Source organism: Haliotis cracherodii, unplaced genomic scaffold (genome assembly GCF_022045235.1).
Source record: "Haliotis cracherodii isolate W230 unplaced genomic scaffold, xgHalCrac1.p SCAF_23, whole genome shotgun sequence".
NCBI lineage: Eukaryota > Metazoa > Mollusca > Gastropoda > Lepetellida > Haliotidae > Haliotis > Haliotis cracherodii.
Window position 1 is genome coordinate 8,584,253 of NW_027266279.1, and position 21,024 is coordinate 8,605,276.

At 38.7% G+C, this 21,024-nt stretch overlaps 1 protein-coding gene across 8 annotated transcripts in view; it reads right to left on the reverse strand.

Moving 5' to 3' along the window:
• Positions 1-21,024, reverse strand: part of LOC139471700 (cellular tumor antigen p53-like) — a 75,843-nt gene that overhangs the window by 15,325 nt on the left and 39,494 nt on the right. For 2 of the 8 annotated variants that reach the window (XM_071254164.1, XM_071254163.1), the window contains exons 3-6: positions 14,683-14,805; positions 13,516-13,666; positions 801-902; positions 376-446 (exon numbers count right to left, since the gene is read on the reverse strand). In XM_071254164.1, coding sequence (XP_071110265.1) covers positions 376-446; positions 801-902; positions 13,516-13,666; positions 14,683-14,805 — 447 coding nt within the window. Of the gene's footprint in view, positions 1-375; positions 447-800; positions 903-4,415; positions 4,656-13,515; positions 13,667-14,682; positions 14,806-19,633; positions 19,689-20,600; positions 20,740-21,024 lie in introns of those variants that run through there. The other 6 variants (XM_071254168.1, XM_071254169.1, XM_071254167.1 and 3 more) reach the window with 6 other exon arrangements.

Sequence of the window (21,024 nt, forward strand, 5' to 3'; positions counted from 1 at the left end):
TGGCCAGGTGCCAGGCAGACACTCAAGCCGACAGACAAGTATGTTGGTGCAGCAAGGTGAGAGGTCGGGTGATGACCTCTGACAGTTACAGGCGACCTCCGACAGGTACAGATAATCTTTGACAGTTACAGGTGTCCTCCGAAAGTTACAGATGATCTCCGACAGTTACAGATAATCTCTGACAGATGCACCATCATTGGCAATGCCCCCCACATGTGTGTTGATCTTTGAAGATAATCAGGTTTTATGATACATACATTATCTTGCCATCAGTGTCAGTGCTGAAGTACTGATTTTCAAAGACCAATTTGACACATGCAAAGCTAATGGAATGAACTAAAACAAAGCTCCCCACCCACCCAGGCTGGTACTTACTTTGATGGCACTGTGGGGGATGGGGACTGCATGTTGGTGTGAGGTGAGTATGGTGGGGGTGACGTGACAACCTACAAAACAAAAGCACAAAAATGATAAACACCTGACCATTGTGACAAAATAATAAAAAGTTTTCTCATGCACGTCAACATGCAGATATTAAACTCTCAGAGTGAGTATTGTATTACGCCGCTTTTAGCAATATTCCAGCAATATCAAGGCGGGGAACACCAGAAATGAGCTTCTTATATTGTACCCATGTGGGAAATCGAACCCAGGACTTGGCCATTACAAGCGAACGCTTTAACCACGAGGCTACATGACCGCCCCCCAACTCTCAACACTGATGATGCACTATTTGTCTTTATATTTCTCTACTCATGCCTCATGAAGCCATCACAAACAACAATTAGGCTGGCACTTACTCCATCGTGGTAAGGACTTGATGCTGAGCTGCCGATGATCTGTGTCTGAGAGTCTGGGCTCATCCCAGAGGCAGTGGTTGTTTGAGCGATGATAGGGTTCAACTGAAACAAGGACACAACATTACAATCCTGTCTTAAACACACGACAACACTTTGAAACTACTACCGACGACGGCCCTCATCATCATTTAATTAAGAACTTAGTGATAGCATGGGGACTATTGTTAGCTGAGCTTAGGCCAATTAGAATCATATGAGACTCTTTGGGCTTTGGACTAGTGGTTAAAGTTGCACTTCCCACTTCAGGATTGAGTACCAATATGTAAAGTTCACTCCTGGGCCCACTTGCACAAAGTGATTTTAGAGCTAAGCCTAGGTTGAAGTATGGGAGTTAGGATCATCTTAGTGGTAAGATTACTTTGTGCAAGTGGGTCCTGGTCCCAGGGCACCGTTCCACAAAGCGATTTTAGCGTTACGACTATCGTAAGCCAGTGTTAAAGTATGGGACTTACGATCACCTTAGCGCTAAGATGGCTTTGTGCAATGGGGCCCTGGAGAGTAACTCCTCCCATAAGAGCCTCTTAATGATCAGACCAAGCTTACACCAACTTATCAAGACTTTCATCACTGCTAAACAAGTTTAGGGGTGAAATGATACAGCAAGGTTACGATACAATATGTATCATGATACATAGGTCATCATATGTATCGCGATAGGCATATTTACATCAAATCACGTTGTAACTTCTTCCCATAAATATTTCAGAGCAGGTTTAAAAGGAAAAGCTAGCTGTTGCCACATGTATGTAGCAGCTATTTATAGTAGTGAACTTGAAATGCTAATTACAACACATTTTGCTATATTTGACTGACAAATAAGTAATTAATGTATTAAAATAAAATAAAATAAAATAATGTATTTTAGCAAATGTACCATCTTGTATCGATACAGAAAAAGACATATCCTGTATAGCATCCTTGCAAAGTATCGTTTAACCCATAAAAAAGATACCAGCATATCCTATATGCAGTGTCAGACATTTGCTTAGGGGCCATGAGAGTATCTGCTTTTGTGCGACTTGTACGACTTGAACACCCACAATCTCAAACATTTAACTCCATGACAAGAACTCGCAAGTGTCTACATTACAGCACTGTTCTTGTTAATGTCCATAAGAAAAAACAACACCATTTTTTTTTTTTTTTCTAAATCATTTTCTTCAAGTTTAACATGAAAACATTAGTACAAAGTCAATCTGTTACCATGGTTACAACAGCATCAACGTCAAATCATCATGTAACCAATGTGCCACACATAACGACACTCATTGAGTACAGCAATTTACTTGTCATCAGTGCTGCTCCAGTAATAACCTACACAGCACGTCACAGCAAGTTACACCCACTCCAACTGTGTCACCCTGACACCTGGCCTACTATCTAGTTGCTTATATCTAATAATAGGCCTTGATCAGCTGAGACCTTCTCCACCTGTACCACCTGGTGACTAAGGAAGCAATGAGCAATGCTTGTGAAGGGTTTTCCCTTAATATATTATCCATGCTAGTTGAAATGTCCTGTCAATAAACCTACAGACACTTTTTAGTCCTCCTGTGACCTTACGTAAGCAAACACTGTTCTAATGGTCTAAATATAGTGCTGATTTCATGAATGCATGTATATCTTCAATGATGACAACCATGACATGTGGTATGAAATATGCTCTCATTTCTTAAAGTTCAATGTTAATACAGTTGCCACGCCTTAATTTACTTGTGTATAGCAAAATATGACAGATAGTAAACACTCATCGAAATCTTCCGTGACAAATATTATCTTTGTGAGAGCCTTCATACCGTTCTAATTTTGGTTTAATCAAATATTATAAAACAATACATATTATAATAGTATCAATGATGTGATACTTTTCTAAATTAACACTCTGACCTTCAACATACGACAATGAGCCTGATTAGACTGAACTTTTTAGCTGAAATGGATGGTTGTGACAATGACGAGGAGACGACGAAGAGATGACGAAGAGAAAGGCCAAATGGCTATCCTGCTTCATACACGTTTAAAGTTCACATCAGCTGTGACCATAAAGTCAACAAGCTCACACACACACCATCTAAAACATTACCCAGTAGGATTCAAGACTACCCCAAAAGGACCATTTACATTATAATCTTTTTATTAAAGACGGTTGCCTTGGAAACACAAAATAATCATCTGTTCTCCAGTCCCATGATTACACATCTGGCCATACTGTGGACAACATACAGGAGGTAGCTCTAAAATAAATACGAGACCCCAATTACAACATCTAAAACATATGTCCCATTTGTCCTCCTAGACTATAACAGATCATTACTGGGCTAATACTGAAAGCCTTCAGTAATTGCATAAGGCCCCAAGTTTCCCTGATCAAGGGTTTAGTGCAGGCAGTTTCTATTGCCCTATTGTTACTCACACAATACCCAGATTGTGAAGCATTATAACGGCACATAGGTCATGAATTTCTTTTCATGTGAAATACCATGAAAATACTCTTTCCAAGTTGACTCAAAAGAAACCGCAATCAATTATTCAAAATGTTTCTGAAGGGAGAACTTGTGATCAAAACAATTGATGAAGCGTTTCTACGCAGGCGATGCTGGTATTGAACTATATTTAGCCATCGGCTTTTCCTAACGATTTCAGGTAGATGCAGGGAGACTGGCCTGGGAAAATTGATTATGAAGATAAGAACCCTAGTTCTACCAGCTTGTACAGGCTCTTTGAGATGAGGCAGACAAAGACTTTAACTTTGTGCTAAGAGAGCAAGTGGTTTGTGACTCAAGTTAAACATTTATCAAGGACAACTTTGTTATCAATAGTACCACAAACATGGTTAATAATTCTAGCAGCTATCTGGGGATACTAGGCCCTGTCACCATGGTTATGTACTGGTTATTCAATATTCATCAGTTATAGACTATAGAGTGGAATAAAACAATACACTGACTATAGAGTGGAATAAAACAATACACAGACTATAGAGTGGAATAAAACAATACCCTTCACCACAACAACAGATGGGACGGCTCACAGTCTTCCGATTCAGATTCTTACGAAATCGACTGACTGTCAATAGGAATATTGACAATGTGGGAATGATAACTTGACAAAAAGCTAGATCAGGATAATTATTTACCAGGAACAAATTTCACAACAAAACTGGACACATTACCCCGACCAACCTGACTACAACGTCCGTTAGATGTACAGTAAACACGACAGAACTGATAAAATTTATTTCAACCACGAGTCTGATTATGAAAATCTACAGATCAACAATCCTACCATCACATTTTGTTATCCAAAGGTAGAAATATTTACACTCAACTAAAACAGGGATGGAATTAGGGCTACAAAAAGTGACGTTCAACATGTCCCAGACTGTCATCTTAACATGACTGACATCTACAACATGGGGAAGTCTTCAGGCACCTCTACCTAGGTGTGTCGTAAAGCAGCCTGATTCACGGAAACTAGTGTGGTTACAGTTTCAGCGTCTTTGTTACTACATGCACACACACTGGCTGTCTGATTGGTTCTCATTGCAACACTCACCCGATACGTTGTGAACCCCGTACGCTCCACTTTTATCATTCTGGACGGAATAAGATGACCAAATCCACAAAATTGCTGCTTAAATCAGTAGTAGAAATGTTATATTTACTTCATCACAGTATGTCATAGGCCAGGAGTGGTAGAATTTCTGTGCGGTATTTCTGTGACAAGCCTAATCTTGCCCAGTCTGTAGCCAAGTGCCAGCATGTCACTACATGCTCCGACATAGGTAAGTGAGCTTGGATTTATTATGATAATCAGTGACCTCACGGCTGCCTCGCCACACAATGCTGGAAGTGGGACAGCAAATAATATCGCAGTTCACTCGATCAAAGGGCTGGGGAGTGTGGCGGTATTCACTGTTGCCATGGCAACTCCAGGGACGCGTCGTGTGCGTGGCTTTATTTTTAGCAGGATTGGGGGGAAATTACCTGTTCATGTTGTTAGGAGACAATGGCGTGTGTAAAATAGCTGCGATCAATTAAGATGATTATCACAAGACTGGTTGGTTGAACCTGGGATTACTTGGGCACGGAAACATGATTTAGAAAATAAACTCACTTAAACAAAGGGTTGTTCTCTCTTAATTTTCTCATCATGCAAGTTTGGGTTGTTTGTACAGTGTTTCAAACCTGGAAGTATGTGATACACCTGTTTATTCTCACTTTGTAATCTGTTTGTTGTTTACACTGTGTAACAACCAGCCAACCACATTGTTTATCTCACTTGTACAGAGCTCCAGATAAGCTTTAGGTGTTGTGGGTATTTTACCCATGCATTTTAAAATCATTGGGTATCAGTAATTCTATCTGGGTATTCAAATTTCTGTTACCCACTAGTTTTTAACACATGTGGGTATTTAAGTTAAATATTTAAAAACACTATTCATCTTGTCCCTGCAAACTGGTGTCGTGTGGGTTCGAGAGCTTTATAGGACTCAAAAATTCCACGATACTTCCACAAGAAAGTGTGATGGCAAGTGATCATGATGTAACTGTCATCGTGGAGTTTGGCAAGGTTGATGGAATGCCAGTTTATAATTTCAAAATAAGTTGCTGATTTGCTAATCGAATACGCAGGGTTACTTCACAATATTTTGATGATACGCACAAGCTTTATTTTTGTAGCGTATCTGTAATGTTGGTTGCGTATTTGATACGCTTGAATTTTATTTTACTGCATATTTCTGCATTTCTGATGTGTATTTTACGCACATACGCAGCTTATCTGGAGCTCTGCTTGTAGAGACAAGCTCTGAAGTCCCTCACGGACAATTACGAATACTCTTTTTCCTCATTGTAGCTGTGGCATGTACAGATTGGTCCAAATGCTGATTGGTAACACTTCTACCACTTGATACATGTTTTAACCTGCACACAGTTAAAACACGATCACATATTAACTGGGATGTATCAACGATGCTGTGAGTGAGTGAGTGAGTGAGGTTAGACGCTGCTTTTAGCAACACTCCAGCAATATATGGGGACACCAGAAATGGGCTTCACACATTGTACCCATGTTGGGAATTGAACCTGGGTCTTCTGCGTGACGAGCCAACGCTTTAACCATTAGGCTACCTGAGCACCCTGCTGCATTAAAAGCTTTCTGCTTGTAAATTTGGAAATTTTCAGAGATATTTCAACACATTTCACATGTCATACTCAAGTCAAAACTCTTTTACAAAAATTAGGTGTTCTTATTTACATTTGCTACAGGGCAGGCCAATATTTAACCCTGCATTAGGGAAAGTGGGTGAGTGAGTATGGTTTTACGCCGCTTTTAGCAATATTCCAGCAATATCACGGCGGGTGACACCAGAAATGGGCTTCACACATTGTACCCATGTCGGGAATCGAACCCGGGTCTTCGGAGTGACGAGCGAACACTTTAACCACTAGGCTACCCTAAACTGTTATCAAAACTGGAAACAGATCCTGACTGTCTTTACATCAACTCATTAGGGCTCACACATCCAATAGGAATGACTGAATGACTGAATGACTGAATGACTGAATGAATGCCCACTGTTGGATGATAAATAAATAAACAAATACCCACTGCTGGATATTAAATATATATATAATTAAATAAATAAATACCCACAGTTGGATGGATGGATGGATGGATGGATGGATGAACAAACAAACAAACAAACAAACAAACAAGTCCCCGCTTCTGGATATCAGATATTTGTATCACTGATTGCACAACACTAAAAACATCTGTGAAATCACAGACGTACCCTCAGATGTAAACTAATCAGGTAAACAAGTAATTAAATCAGCCTGGTTTGTTTAACAAACACAGAAATGAAAAAAAAGCCAAATCAGGCATTTGTTATGAAAGTCCATAAATTCATATTTTGAACGTTGCTGCCTGTTGAGATTCCCCGATACATAATAGAATGCCCGTCATGGAGGCCGATGAGAAGTAATGGGATACTCTCTGCCCTTGCATTGATTGAGGGACAAACAACATAATTGGAAACAACAGCCAGTGGGCCCTTTGTTCTCCTCCATATACACGGCTCCATTGATTGCCACACAAATAACTTGATAACTTAATCAATTTTGGCCATCCCCTTCTTAACTTCATTGCTTTGGGAATAACTGCATGGCAGACACTGCCTTTCTGTCTTGGTCATGCAGTGCACAAAAGACACTGGGGAAAAAATATTTTTTTATTATATTATACATTCATATATAAAATGAAAATTGAAGTTTTAAAACAAATATTTAAATACTTTTTAAAAATGTTTTAGCAAAATCCTACATAAAGGTTGGCCTTTAAGAAAAATTCTATTTGAAGTGGTGTTGGGAATTGTCAAAAACTCTTTGATGAATGGATAATCCAAACCAATGGATCATCAAGTGATACAACAAGATTCATTTTCCTGTTTTTCAAAGTTCAGTAAAACCATATCACAGCTAACAAAGACAAACACACATATTTATATACTTCAGCACTTTCCCCTCTTAAAACATACACTCTTTCTCACTTGTTGTTTCATAAGGGTGTGCGGTATTACTGGTACACCGGTATATTGTGGTGCAAATCTTTAGCAATACGTATTGCGATACGTTTGTAAATGTAGCAATATATTGGGGCAAATATAAATAAGCTATTTATGTGTTCCTAATCAATATTGAGATGGAAAATAGTATCTTTCTGATACAACATGCCTCTGACAATGTCAGATTTATTTATTTATTTAAAAAAAAATCTCTTTATCAAAAATAGTGAGGGACACTGACTGATGGAATCGGACATTAATACAGAATATAACTCTGATTAACTCATGAAAATGTAAATTGACAATATATTGCAATACAAAATCCAGGTCAATACACAGCCCTATTATTTCAATTAACTGACAGATCACTATAACCTGAAGCTGTTTATAACAGCACTTCCCAACCATTCCTGCAGCAAGTGGGAGATGAGTGAGTGAGTGAGTGAGTGAGTATGGTTTTACGCCGTTTTTAGCAATATTCCAGCAATATCATGGAAGTGGGAGATGAGTCCACAACGTAAGAGACAGTCACAGCCCAGAGAGCCACACTTGCCTCTACTAACTGTCTAGTCAAAAATAAGCAATTTGCCACAAAATTGTTAAATCCCTTTAAAACATCTTTTTATTTTCCACATTTCTCCCAAATTAATATGTTTTTGTGAGTGCTCAAACTTGATCCGTGTACCCTGATCTGCTTTGATCAAACAGAGCATTTTTAGAAGTTTGTTTACAAGTTTAAAATCATGAACTTTTTTAGTAAATATCTTGATGATTTGTTGACAGGATGATGCCCTTTCCATATCTCCTAGTCAAAACTGTGCTTAACATGGATACCTATTACCTGATGTGTTAATCAAGTAGGAAAGATAAAAGATACCAGGTGTGCTGTTCCATCCCCATTGACACCATATTGTGGGCGTGTCAGTGGTGTGGGAAGGTCATTGTATGTATCAGAAGCTTCAGACTACCTAAACTGTGCTTATTGATACTTATCAATATTCAAGCCAGTAGAACTGATCCCGGAACTAATTGGTTGTTTAAATTTACCGTATTCGACGTAATATGCGCCCTGCTCTAATAAGCGCCCACGGCGATATTTGCTAATATATTGGCTAGTGAACAATCCCAATTAGAAACCCCTACCGATTGATCAATGTACACAAGACCTATTTAATCGTGTATAATACGCACTCATGTGTAATATGCACCCTCAATTTTGGGCAATTAAATTCTGGAAAAATATATCTGTCGTATATAAACATTTCAGGCTGTCAGCATAAACCACAAAATTAATCTTTCAACTCTGTTTTTTTCACCCAAATAATATTCTAATAACAGCCCCCTTTTTCGAATTTTGAGAGCGCCCTGGGCGCTTAATACGTCGAATACGCTACTTGCTTACAGGAAGCTGATGTAGAAACTTCACAAAGAAACATTTTATGCACAAACCTATTGGTCTCCAGCTTTGATTTTTTGAGTTCAAAATACCATACTTGATTACTGAACTCTGTTGAAAACACATTAGGCTAACGGATCATAATGGAAAAGTGCATGGCTAGATATTCTCAGTAAAATCATTGATGAATGACATGACTCGATACTATCCTATATTGGTTGGTATTACACCAAGCCGATGTGTTTGAGAATGTCTTAAGCCAAGAGGACCCACATAACTTGTCAACGCCTGCTTTGGCAGATCTAAAATTAACTTGTGATAAAGTAATGACTAAATCCTTCAGTTGCTGACCTGTGACAAACACTGAATCACTAAAGATATTAAGTGTGCTTCATTCAATAGTTTAGCCATTTCTGAATGCTCCTTTGGTGTCCATTTTCAAAATATTCAAAATGGAACAATAAGAATATTAAGTTATTTACAACCTACTCAGATACTAACCCGGCACTATGTCCAATGATCATCTAAGGGAAGGCGATATGTACTGGCGGCCATCTTGAATATTTTAAAACACTTGTCTTTGATGTGACGATGAACATACACACTGACACTTGATAATGATACGCCCAGTAGTTTGGGAGCTACAATTATGCTTGTGAATATACTGAATGTCAAATGCAATTCTGTAGTCTGTCATACAGCCTATACAAGTGCATAATATTTGGCAAGTCTAGACTACTGTCCGTGGAAGCCTCGGTGGCTGAGTGGGTTAGATCGCTGACTTTGTGTGGTAGACTGCATATAAAAGCAATACACCCATGTCATCGCCTGTCTAAAATAACTCGACTTTGGAACACTGCTAGTCCTTGCAGACTTTCACTTGTCATGAGACAAGCGGCATGACACACACTTATTTGACGGCCTCGATATAGTAAAGGACAAGTGGATGTATTTACATGGAGGTCTGGTTGTCAAGAATTATTTTATGGACACTCTTGGTTTTTTCTTTATTTGATTGATTGTATGATTAACACTGCACTCAGTGAATATTCCAGGCATAACATCAGTCTGGGCTGGACAATCAACAGTTGGCACCACAAGCATCGGTCAATGTAATTGGGAAATGAAGAGAGACATCAAAACCAAGTCACAGAGTCTGACTACCCGATCCAAATGGAAATTGGGTTCAAAACGAAACAGCCCAATGTGCAGTGATTTTGCCATCTGGATGTTTTCATGACAATCAGGTTTGCTTTGACATTCTTCTACATCACAGTATAGAAAATGTCCTTGAAATAGAACAGGTTTGAAACCTGTTGTATGGTATATAGTTTTCTTTCATTAATCATTATCAAAACTTTTTGCTGGGGACGTCATCATACATCGCAATATTGATAACTTCTGAATGTTGACACTGTACTAATACGAGATTAGGATTATCCATCCTAAATTGATAATTCACTGCCACGAAATGCTGACATTTGTTAAGATCTCTCAGATTAATTAAGATGGACAATAAGAAAACAGAAAATTCAAAAATAAACATTTAATGGCCCAGCCTCATTCTTATTTAGCATAAGTTAATTACCTACAGTCATAGATAAAAATGCACACAGACAGAATAACCAATTTTGTTATTTATCAATATATCGTGTTATGTTTTAGTTAACATAGAGATACTAAATTTTCCAATCAATGACAACCCTACTTTTTTTCTTACAGAAATATTTTTCAATCTGTTCGTTATTCGGACTGCTGACAAATACAAGCCAGGGACCGTCGCTTGGTATATAATCTGTTCTAAAGCCTTTGTGACTACCTGTCCTTTGCATCAACAAGCGACCATTAATATGTCACAGCCAGGCCAAGTACAACAGGACATGATTTTCCCAAATCAAACTCTACTTGTCAACCCAACTTCTAATAAAATTGGGAACCTATTGACGAAATGGAGCTAAGTCAGGCTAATGGTTTATTTGCACATTGATAAGCCATAGTAGATATTTCTAAACTGCCGTAGAGGTCAGCGCTGCTCACTTCAGCTACTGGTGACCTCTCACGGCCACAAGTAGGTCAACAGGTGTGCTGTAATATGGAATGTGTGAGTTACGTCCAGATGCTTGTCTACATCGAAGGTACCACTGATCTACGTAACAACACAACTGTGTACATACAGAAAGATTATTGCAGCTGAGATCATTTTGAAGATGCTGTTCTACAAGCCCTGGACTTGACTTGAACTAGACTGTAAGGCAATAATTATTATCTTACATCTTAAGTTCTAGATTATGTAAATAATAAGAACAAGTTGTCCATGTAAGAGACTGGAGTCCTTGTACTGTCCACATATCTAGACTTGCCAATAAGGAGGATTGAATTACTACACATCTACAATCTCATTAAAATCAGATCTTAGTTCCCACTGCCACAAAACAAAGATCTGAGGACATCCCATTACGGGTCACATCAGACCGACCTTACGTGAACTCTGAACGACCAAGAAGTTGACATTAACCAATCAGAAGGCAGCTTTCTCGTGCTTTACAGCTCTTATTTCAAATTGACGACTACGCTTCGAAACATATTTTGACAAATTCTTGCTTAAACATTTGAAACCTGAACTAAAGAACATTCTCGAATGGCTAATATGTGATTGTATAGATTCAGTCGTTAAGCCTGTAACTATCGTTCAGAGTACCCCGTTTTAAAGTTTTCGAGGCTGTGCGCAATAACACGTGTCATGACAACTTCAGTCCACCGACCTGGGTCACGACAACTACAGACCACCGACCTGTGTCATGACAACTACAGACCACCGGCCTGGGTCATGACAACTACAGACCACCGACCTGTGTCATGACAACTACAGACCACCGTCGGCCTGGGTCATGATAACTACAGACCACCGACCTGGGTCATGATAACTACAGACAACCTGCCTGTGTCTTAACAACTACAGACCACCGGCCTGTGTCGTGTCAACTACAGACCACCGACCTGTGTCATGACAACTACAGACCACCGGCCTGGGTCATGACAACTACAGACCACCGACCTGGGTCATGACAACTACAGACCACCAACCTGGGTCATGATAACTACAGACCACCTGCCTGTGTCTTAACAACTACAGACCACCGGTCTGTGTCATGACAACTACAGACCACCGGCCTGGGTCATGACAACTACAGACCACCGACCTGGGTCATGATAACTACAGACCACCAACCTGGGTCATGACAACTACAGACCACCGGCCTGGGTCATGATAACTACAGACCACCGACCTGGGTCATGACAACTACAGACCACCGACCTGGGTCACGACAACTACAGACCACCTGCCTGTGTCTTAACAACTACAGACCACCAGCCTGTGTCATGACAACTACAGACCACCAACCTGGGTCATGATAACTACAGACCAACAACCTGTGTTGTGTCAACTACAGACCACCGACCTGGGTCATGATAACTACAGACCATTGACCTGGGTCGTGTCAACTACAGACCATTGACCTGGGTCGTGTCAACTACAGACCATTGACTTGGGTCATGACAACTACAGACCAAAGTCATGACAACAGACCACGGTCATGACAACTCAGGACAACATGCATCCTGAGGCAACATTCAAGGAAGAGTGAGTTAAATTTTCAAGGAAGACAGATCTCCTTGCATTTCCATTGCAAATTGATCAACCATGCATATTTTAATGGCTGTTTTCCATCTACAACCCAATTCATTTAGACACTGAAATGAATAAGCAATACACTGCAATATAATAATCTATAAGGAAACATATCAAATCCAGGGTTTCAAATACTTGTTCAACGTAAGAATAGCCATCAAACCAAACACAGTTCTTCTACTATTAAAACAAGTGGCATCACCTCCAGTACTGGACTTGCATGCTGCAAACCATCTCAGTTACAACCTGGGACACCTAGTTACATAGCACTTAGACTTCCCTATCTTTGTACTCAGGAAAACATGCTTACCAGCTTGTTTGACTAAATGTGCTGAGGCTGCAATTTTGAAAAGAGATCTTTGCAAAAGACTTGCTGAGAAGAATCATTTTGATTGGATTTTAATTTCCAAACCATGCTCATGTTTTGTTTGTTTGTGAAGATCTGGGTTAGAATAGGTCTTCAGCAACCCATGCTTGCCGTAAAAGGCGACGATGCTTGTGGTAAGAGGCGACTAATGGGATCGGGTGATCAGGCTCGCTGACTTCGTTGATGCATGTCATCGTATACCAATTGCGTGGATTGATGCTCATGATGTCAATCACTCAGGCACAATTATTTACAGACTGCTGTCATACAGCTGGAAAACTGCTGTGTGGGGTGTTACACAACAAACAAACAAACATATATAAATGAATAAAAATAAAGATCAGAGATATCTGTAGGGGTGTCCTTCAGCGCTAATCGCTATTTGGGATACAACATGTTCAACCTGCCCACAAGCCCGAGTCTATGAAATTGTGCTGAAGACAAGTAACAATCTAATGATGGACGTCCACGCTGACCATAAGCATTTGAGGGCTATAATTCTGAACAACTCGATGTTTCAATTTTGCCACAATGTGAAAATCAATTCTAAGGCTGATGTTTAATGTTTGAGGAGGGGTTGCGACCCCAGTTGGTTTGTGGGGCTGGGTAAAGAGAAGGTAAAGTGACACCTACTTTACTGACCAGTTCATTGATGGAAGCATCTGCAGCGTGGTTCTGGATCTGGAAGCGCTCGACTTGGAATGTGGCAGTTTCGTCTTCATTGTCATGATATTGATAGTCGAGATCTTTCGATGAAATATGTGTGTACTCCCTGGAAAAAATGCTGACAAATAAATACATTATAGCCGGCGTTTGGTGTGTACATAAAATATATCAGTGAAGACAAAAGGTGACAAATCAAAGAATGAATAGACGTTCCGAACTGTCCAAACCTAAGTCTTAGTGGGGTGAAACACACAGTGAACACCATGGTCATGTCAGGGCACACAATCTCAGTTTCCGTTTGTGGAGGGTCGGATCTCAATTATATAAGAGCAAAAAAAAGGTTTTAGAAAAATAAATAAAAAATTATTTCTTCTTTTTGTATTATTGAATTTGGAAAAATATACTTTTTGGTGAAAAAAGAATTGTTATTGTTGTATTTCTTAAGGCTAACACCCCAAATCAACATTTGTCTACTCTTAATCTCAAGTAGAAGTAAATAATTTGATCTAGCCATAAATTTTGTTAGTCACATGATTAATGGGCCAAGGTAACCTTAGGTGACATAGAGGATGTTTATGTAACATTTTGTAACGAACTTGTAGTGATCTAATCATATCCCAGTGAACTGTAAATAATCATTTTTATTTGTTTGTTGTTTTACGCCTCACTCAGCAATATTTCAGCTATATGACAGCGGTCTGTAAATAATTGAGTCTGGACCAGTCAACCCAGTGATTGATATCAAGAACACTGATCCACGCAATTGGGATACAATGACCAGTCGGGACCAGACAAACAAGTGACTGAGGAACATTAATCTAAACCGTCGGGTACAGTGACACACGCCATCAACCAAGTCAACCCATCCATCAAGTCACCCCGTACAGCGAGCACAGGCTGCCGGGGACCACTTCCAACCCAGAATCTCTCGGGGAATCCATGGCATGCAGATGATGCCACTTTGGTTCATATCTCAATTTCCACACAAATAATCACACTCAACAATCTGTCTTTCAATCTCGTATTGAGACATATAGTCTTGATTGGTTCCACATATAGGTTTGCTCACAGACATGAATGCTTCAGTCGACTGGCCAACACAAAGAAGGCTCGTTCATCTCAATGTGTACTTACCCATTTTCTGTACATTCTCCTAACGTGTTCCATAAGTAATCAAATGTATCTTGTGACATGGGCGGATTTGGCGGAGTACTTGTTGCCGAGAGCTGCGACATGGGTACGACTATTTTACCATATCTGAAATAAAAATCAGTTTGTCAAAAACTTGATGGTTGAATAGATAGAAATGGTTTTTATGAGTTTGAAATCCTGTAAAAAGCCAATGGTACACTGAAACTCAGTAAAGTGTTTGGTTTGGTTTAACGCCCCCCTTGGAACACTATTTCAGTTGTATCACATTGTATCATGTAGAAAGAAAGCCTAAAGTGAAGCAGGTCTTAGACGTTTACCACTTGTTGATACCCACGAGCATGATTAGGGTGCTGACCTAGAAAAATAATCAGGGTGGAGCGGGTGCTGATCCAATGACCATAGTTTGCAGGCACGCTTGAGCGGTGAATTAGACGATTGGGCCACCTGTGTCACCTAACGGCATTGAGACTGAAGCCCACGACTATATAAATGTGAAAGTAAACACTAAACATTTACTGCAACAATTAGCTGAAAATAGGGTGATGAATTTCACATATTTCCTTATAAGGTGATGTAGTCTGATCGATGTCTGTTAATGCGTGACCTAGAAATTTAATGTCTGAAAATCGGTCACTTCCTGTTTCGAGTACTGTTACAGAGGGAAATGAAAACAATAGTTTCAACGGAAGGTGTAACATGGTATAACAATAGAAATTAGCACTGTCCTGCTAGACTGGACCAGTTTCCGGGATGTTACCCGTAAACTCCGGGAAGAAGAATTTAGAACATCATTGGGTTGTTTTTGCACTCCAGTTTAGGACAGAGGACTTTCTAAAAACCTTCCGATCACTCTACAGCAGTGCTGGCTCCTTCCATCACATCATTCACCCATAACCACAAACCTCAACTGTGAGCCTGGAGCCACAACCTAAATTAATGATTCGACTTTAAATCATTTTGATCCCATTAATCTAATGACAGGATCTCCCTTTGTTGACACCTGTGAAGGCTTAAGTGGAATAATCCTTTACCATCTATTTGGAATACTACCTTGAGTACAGTTCAATACCTTAACACACACATGCACGCACAATGTATTAGCATATGCAATATAAATGAGCAATGCTTAACATGCAACGCTTCACCGCTGCTGAATCATATCACCATCTTAATTGTTGGGTTATTGGAGTATGTTTTAGATTAATCATTAGAGAACACCTCATGGATTTATTTAATCTATTTAAAAAAATGGAGGATCCTTAGTAATAACATTTTGGGGATTCATTTCATGAAGATAGTGACTAGACTAGTGACCTTTGTCACTGTTCACTTAATTTCCAATAATTTTATTGATGCTAAGGAGTCTTAAGCCATGGCTCGATTTAACTTGTTGAAGGTGCATATTGACATGAAAACCTAGTTGCACCAGACAAAATGAGGTTGAATGAACCCGGTTCCCATAATTTATTGCTTCTTTCTGTCTTTCTTTGTTGTTTAACGCCACACTCAGCAATATTCCAGCGATATGACAGTGGTCTGTAAATAATCAAGTCTGGACCAGCTAATCCAGTGATTGACATCATGAGCAACAATCAACGCAATTGGGTTACAATGTCATGCATATGACCACCCGATCCTTACGACAAGCACAGTGGCCTTTTACAGAAAGCATGGCACACTGGCAAATCTCTGATGACAGACAAAGCCTAGGGGTATTGAGTGACAATGTGTGTGTTCAAAACATTGGACAAATATGTGTTAGTCAGACAAAAGTGAATTTTTTATTACATGCACATGGTGCATCTTTTAGGCATACTAGTTTAATTGCACCTATAACTATAAGCTAAAATAAGATAGCTACTCCATAAATCGCAAAGAACAATGAAGAATGAAGCATGGTTTATTTCACTATAAAACATTGTTCAATCATGACAATATTTCTGGAGATTCGAAAATGAGCTGGGGACTTGATGACGTGGCAAATAGGATGGCGTTATTTTTTCGTGGGAAGTGTCTATTGGGTTGCTCCCCCAGAGACGTAGCTGGACAGTGCAGATGAAGGCAATGGCGGAACAATCACACCCAAAAGTTGGAGTAATATGACAAAAGGTATTGGGAGAAAAGGTGCAAATAATGGACTGAGAATACCAAACTAACCCCCCCCCCCCCCCACCAGTTGTCCGACATTACCGAGTTCGGATTGTATTCGGGGAGTCATCCTTATTTATATATTCAAAGCTTGTAGTTGTACAATTTATTGACATTCTTGGAAGTATGTACAAATGTTGATGTCTCATATAAGAAAAAAATTACTACTGTTCGTCTTTATCATGCAATAAAACAATGCAGGGAGAACAAACCATGAGGGGTGCAGCCAGCCCCTCATGGTTTATTCTACCTGCAGTGTCTTATTGTACAATGAACAACTCCCAATCGTCATTAATTTCTTGAAAAATAGAAGTCATGAAAATCAAGCACTGACACCCTGAACATGCTTAATTCTTACTAGAATACAAATATCAATAAAATGCAACATGCAATCTAGTAGTTTCATAAATTTAATGATTCAAACATTGTGTTTCTGCATCCAAATCATCTGCAACAATTATCATTTTGCATGCTTGCAATACACAACAATGGATGATATCAAAGCCATTTTTGTCACAAGAAATTTGAATTTTCTAATTAGTGTACCAATTCTAGACCATGGTTAAGATTATTTACTGTTAAGCTGATTTGATTCACAAGCCACATCAAAGTATATTATGACAGCTAAGAATAATTTACAAAAGCAAGTGAGCCAAATTAAGGTGTTCAAATTGTTTCATGTTTCTGATCAACAGAATTGCATTAACATACATATGCCAACTGAACAAATACATAGCCAGTTACATATAACACCAAGTGCTTCACGTATCGGCTGTTTGCCTGTAGAAGTTCAATTCAGCAGGATAAACATAAGGGTTGAAACCATACATTGGTGCACTGGTGCCTCAAGGTGAGGTGAATTTGGTAAACTTTAATGTCATGTCCAAGATTATTGCACTTACATAGTGATGTGCATGCATGTGTGTGCATGTACTAGTCCGGACTGATATAGTTCTAGCTGACTGAGATACCATGCTGCAGTTTAACATGAATACCCCACTCAGACACAGTATACTGACTCCGAGCCGACCAGTCCTTGTTTTAGCCCCTTAATGCCGAGCGCCAGACAGGGTAACAACAAGTACCATCTTTGAACGTCTTTTGGTATGACGCGGACGGAGATTGAACCCCGGACCTTCCACTCTCTGGGTGGACGCTCTGCCATTAGACCACAGGGGTGGTCTGGTGCATCGCGAGTTTTCATGCAATGATATAATACACAATACATATTTTTTACTGTATTGATACAAGGTGATACACTTGTTAAAATGTATTACTACTCGTTTAATGACGCCCTGGCGTTTTTGTCAATCAATTATCGCAAAATGTGTTGCATTTCGTTTTTCAAGTTCACTTCTAACAAAAGCCTGCTGAACAAGAAATACTCTGAAATACTTATAGTCCAGAAGTTTCCAAGTACTTTGATGTGAATATGCTTATCACGACATATATCGTATCGTGACCTATGCATTGTGATATGGATCATGTCCTTGCTGTAATGTTTCACCCCAAATAAACATGTCTCTGTCTCAATTTCTCCCTTAAGAAGTATCTTTAGTTTTAGTGATCAACTAATCTGGATCAGATGTCGTTATGGACAGTAATACATGCCACCATTTCAAAGGTCACATGCAGAGGAAACCTTAGCCTTGCACTGAGACTGAAAACACTTGCTCTATTACCTTCAGATAAAGAAGGGCATGTTATATTTATTGTTGGACAGGAATTTGCTGGACAACATAAAGATCTATATTGAAACATCACTTGTATTATTGTTATCCATAAACTTGTGTTTACCATGTCATTTAATATCTATTTCATTTAGAACATAACGTTGAAAAAAGGGCTGGGGTGTTAACTTCAAACATGATCAAAGAATGTATTTGGACTTTGCATGTCCTTTATGGCTTTAATTGATGAGTTATTGTGTGTCACACCCCTACTCCATGTAATCATGTCACATGACAGAACTGACAATTTGATCTTTACAATGGCTGCTGAAATTTGTATTATTTATTATCATGATTATGGCCAGTGGAAAATGTATGGTTTTCAGATATTTCACCTGTTCGTAAAGATTTACAAACCACATGACTTGCAACTTTGTATTCAGAATCAAGGAGGTAGAATTCTTTAATTGAAGATGTCAAGTTCATTTATTATTAGGCTATTATCTTCATAATCATTTCAAAACATTAAATGTGTTACAGATTGCAAAATAATTATGATGATGGCAACGACAATCAATGCTAACCAATAACAACCCTTCCATCTTCCAAATAATTCACCATCACTACAATATGGAATAATATCAATAATATGCAATTACAGCCATTTGGAATCTTTAACAATTTCTAAGTAATCATACCAGCAGCATTTTGTAGAGAAACAGGTTCTCATAGCTGTAAAATAAACACTTACATTATGCAATCAAGTGTTTAATGCATAATCCTGCAGAAATAATCAACTTCAGTTCAAAAACAAAGACATTTGCACCACCCTGAAGAGGTGAGGTACATGTTCTAAAGCTGACAATATTCAGGAAGAAAGCTATGCCTGCACATACACACAGGAATGTAGGTCACCGCTTGTGCTTCATTCATAATCAGTAGTATACCTGGAAAAGGGTGGGTGTATTTAAGAATGCAGAGTTTGCAAACAGCCAAAACCAAGCTGCTTTTGATTGCAAAGGTTTGATTAATATTTGGTTAAATGAGAAATGCATGATGTTGAAAGAGATATCTACAATGCAGTGCTTGGAAGCATTATTGTAATAGCAACTTACACAGCTAGTGTTTCATCTGATCATTACGGGACTTGTAATCTGTTTTTTATATCATTTTAGGCACATAAACTGGTCCTTATTGACCTGGAAATAAAATAATACAATGAAATTCCCATACTATGATGTAGGAATGTGAAATATTTGCTCGAAAATGCAAAAATGGAACTTAAATAAAGTTGCTTGTAAATGAACAAATCCTAATAGATCAACATCAATGAACATACCTTAATATTCACGAAACAGATGGATTATCCCCAAAAATAGATGCAGATTATTTTACTATAAATGTCTCACTGTCAATAACATCTGTCATTTGTCTACATGTTGTTGATTAAAATGATTCAATGAAATATTTTTTAATAAAATGTAAAACGATCCAAATTTCAATCATGGGATTGATTGTAAACAGCTAATACCAATATGTTCATGTTATGAATTCCAATACACTTAAAACATGCCAAAATGAGAACATCTAATCAATAGAAAGGAATGCAATTGCCAAAGAATAATCCGAACACATCGATGCGTGCAACACAAACACGTTAAGCGTTCATATTAATTACTCAATATCTACACAATAAATACATTTACGAGTACGTTTGCATTAAGTCTGGTGCAACATTAATTTGCAAAAATAGTCAACACAATCTCCTGAAAAATATAACGCGGAGTTCCACTTTCTGCATTCTAGTGCATATTTTGTAAACATTGCATGCACGTGCTAACGTCAAACTATTACACATTCTACTCCGAACAGTGTACCTTCAATAAAATATGTCACCTAGAGCAGTAACAGTTGATCATGCACGTTTCAAACTAGATGTTCAATGTGACAACTAATTGTATGGAAATCGCAAAGATGACATCGGGAAATACACGGTGAAAATGGACGCCATGTTTAGTAAAATCTTTGAGGGTTTCCATCAAATAAATCGATCAACAGTGAACGATAAGTAAGAATACTTACGAAGATGTAGATTTGTTTGTGCAAGCTGTTTCTAAAAGTGCAATCACATCACACACTGTGAATGCCAATAGATCTCCAAATAATCGGTCAACAAGTTGTTCCTGAATTTACCGCTAGTCATAACCCACGTGCTGATCCAGTAATGCTTTCAATGCAAATAGTCTCGACAAATATTACTACGCCAATGTTTCCGTATTGGCTAACGGGAAATAACGCACCACAGCACATCGCATTGCTTTTGTGTGCATTGTTAGCTAATTGTTGTCTAACCTTGTAATGTAATACCTTTTTAGTACAACAATACATATTCTAATTAACGAAACAATGGACTATTTACAACGCGGAGAAACAGGTGCGCGCAGTTAACAGGTCATTTAGGCCGTGCACGCTTTGGCCTTTTGTTCTAAGAGACGATGTTTTCACA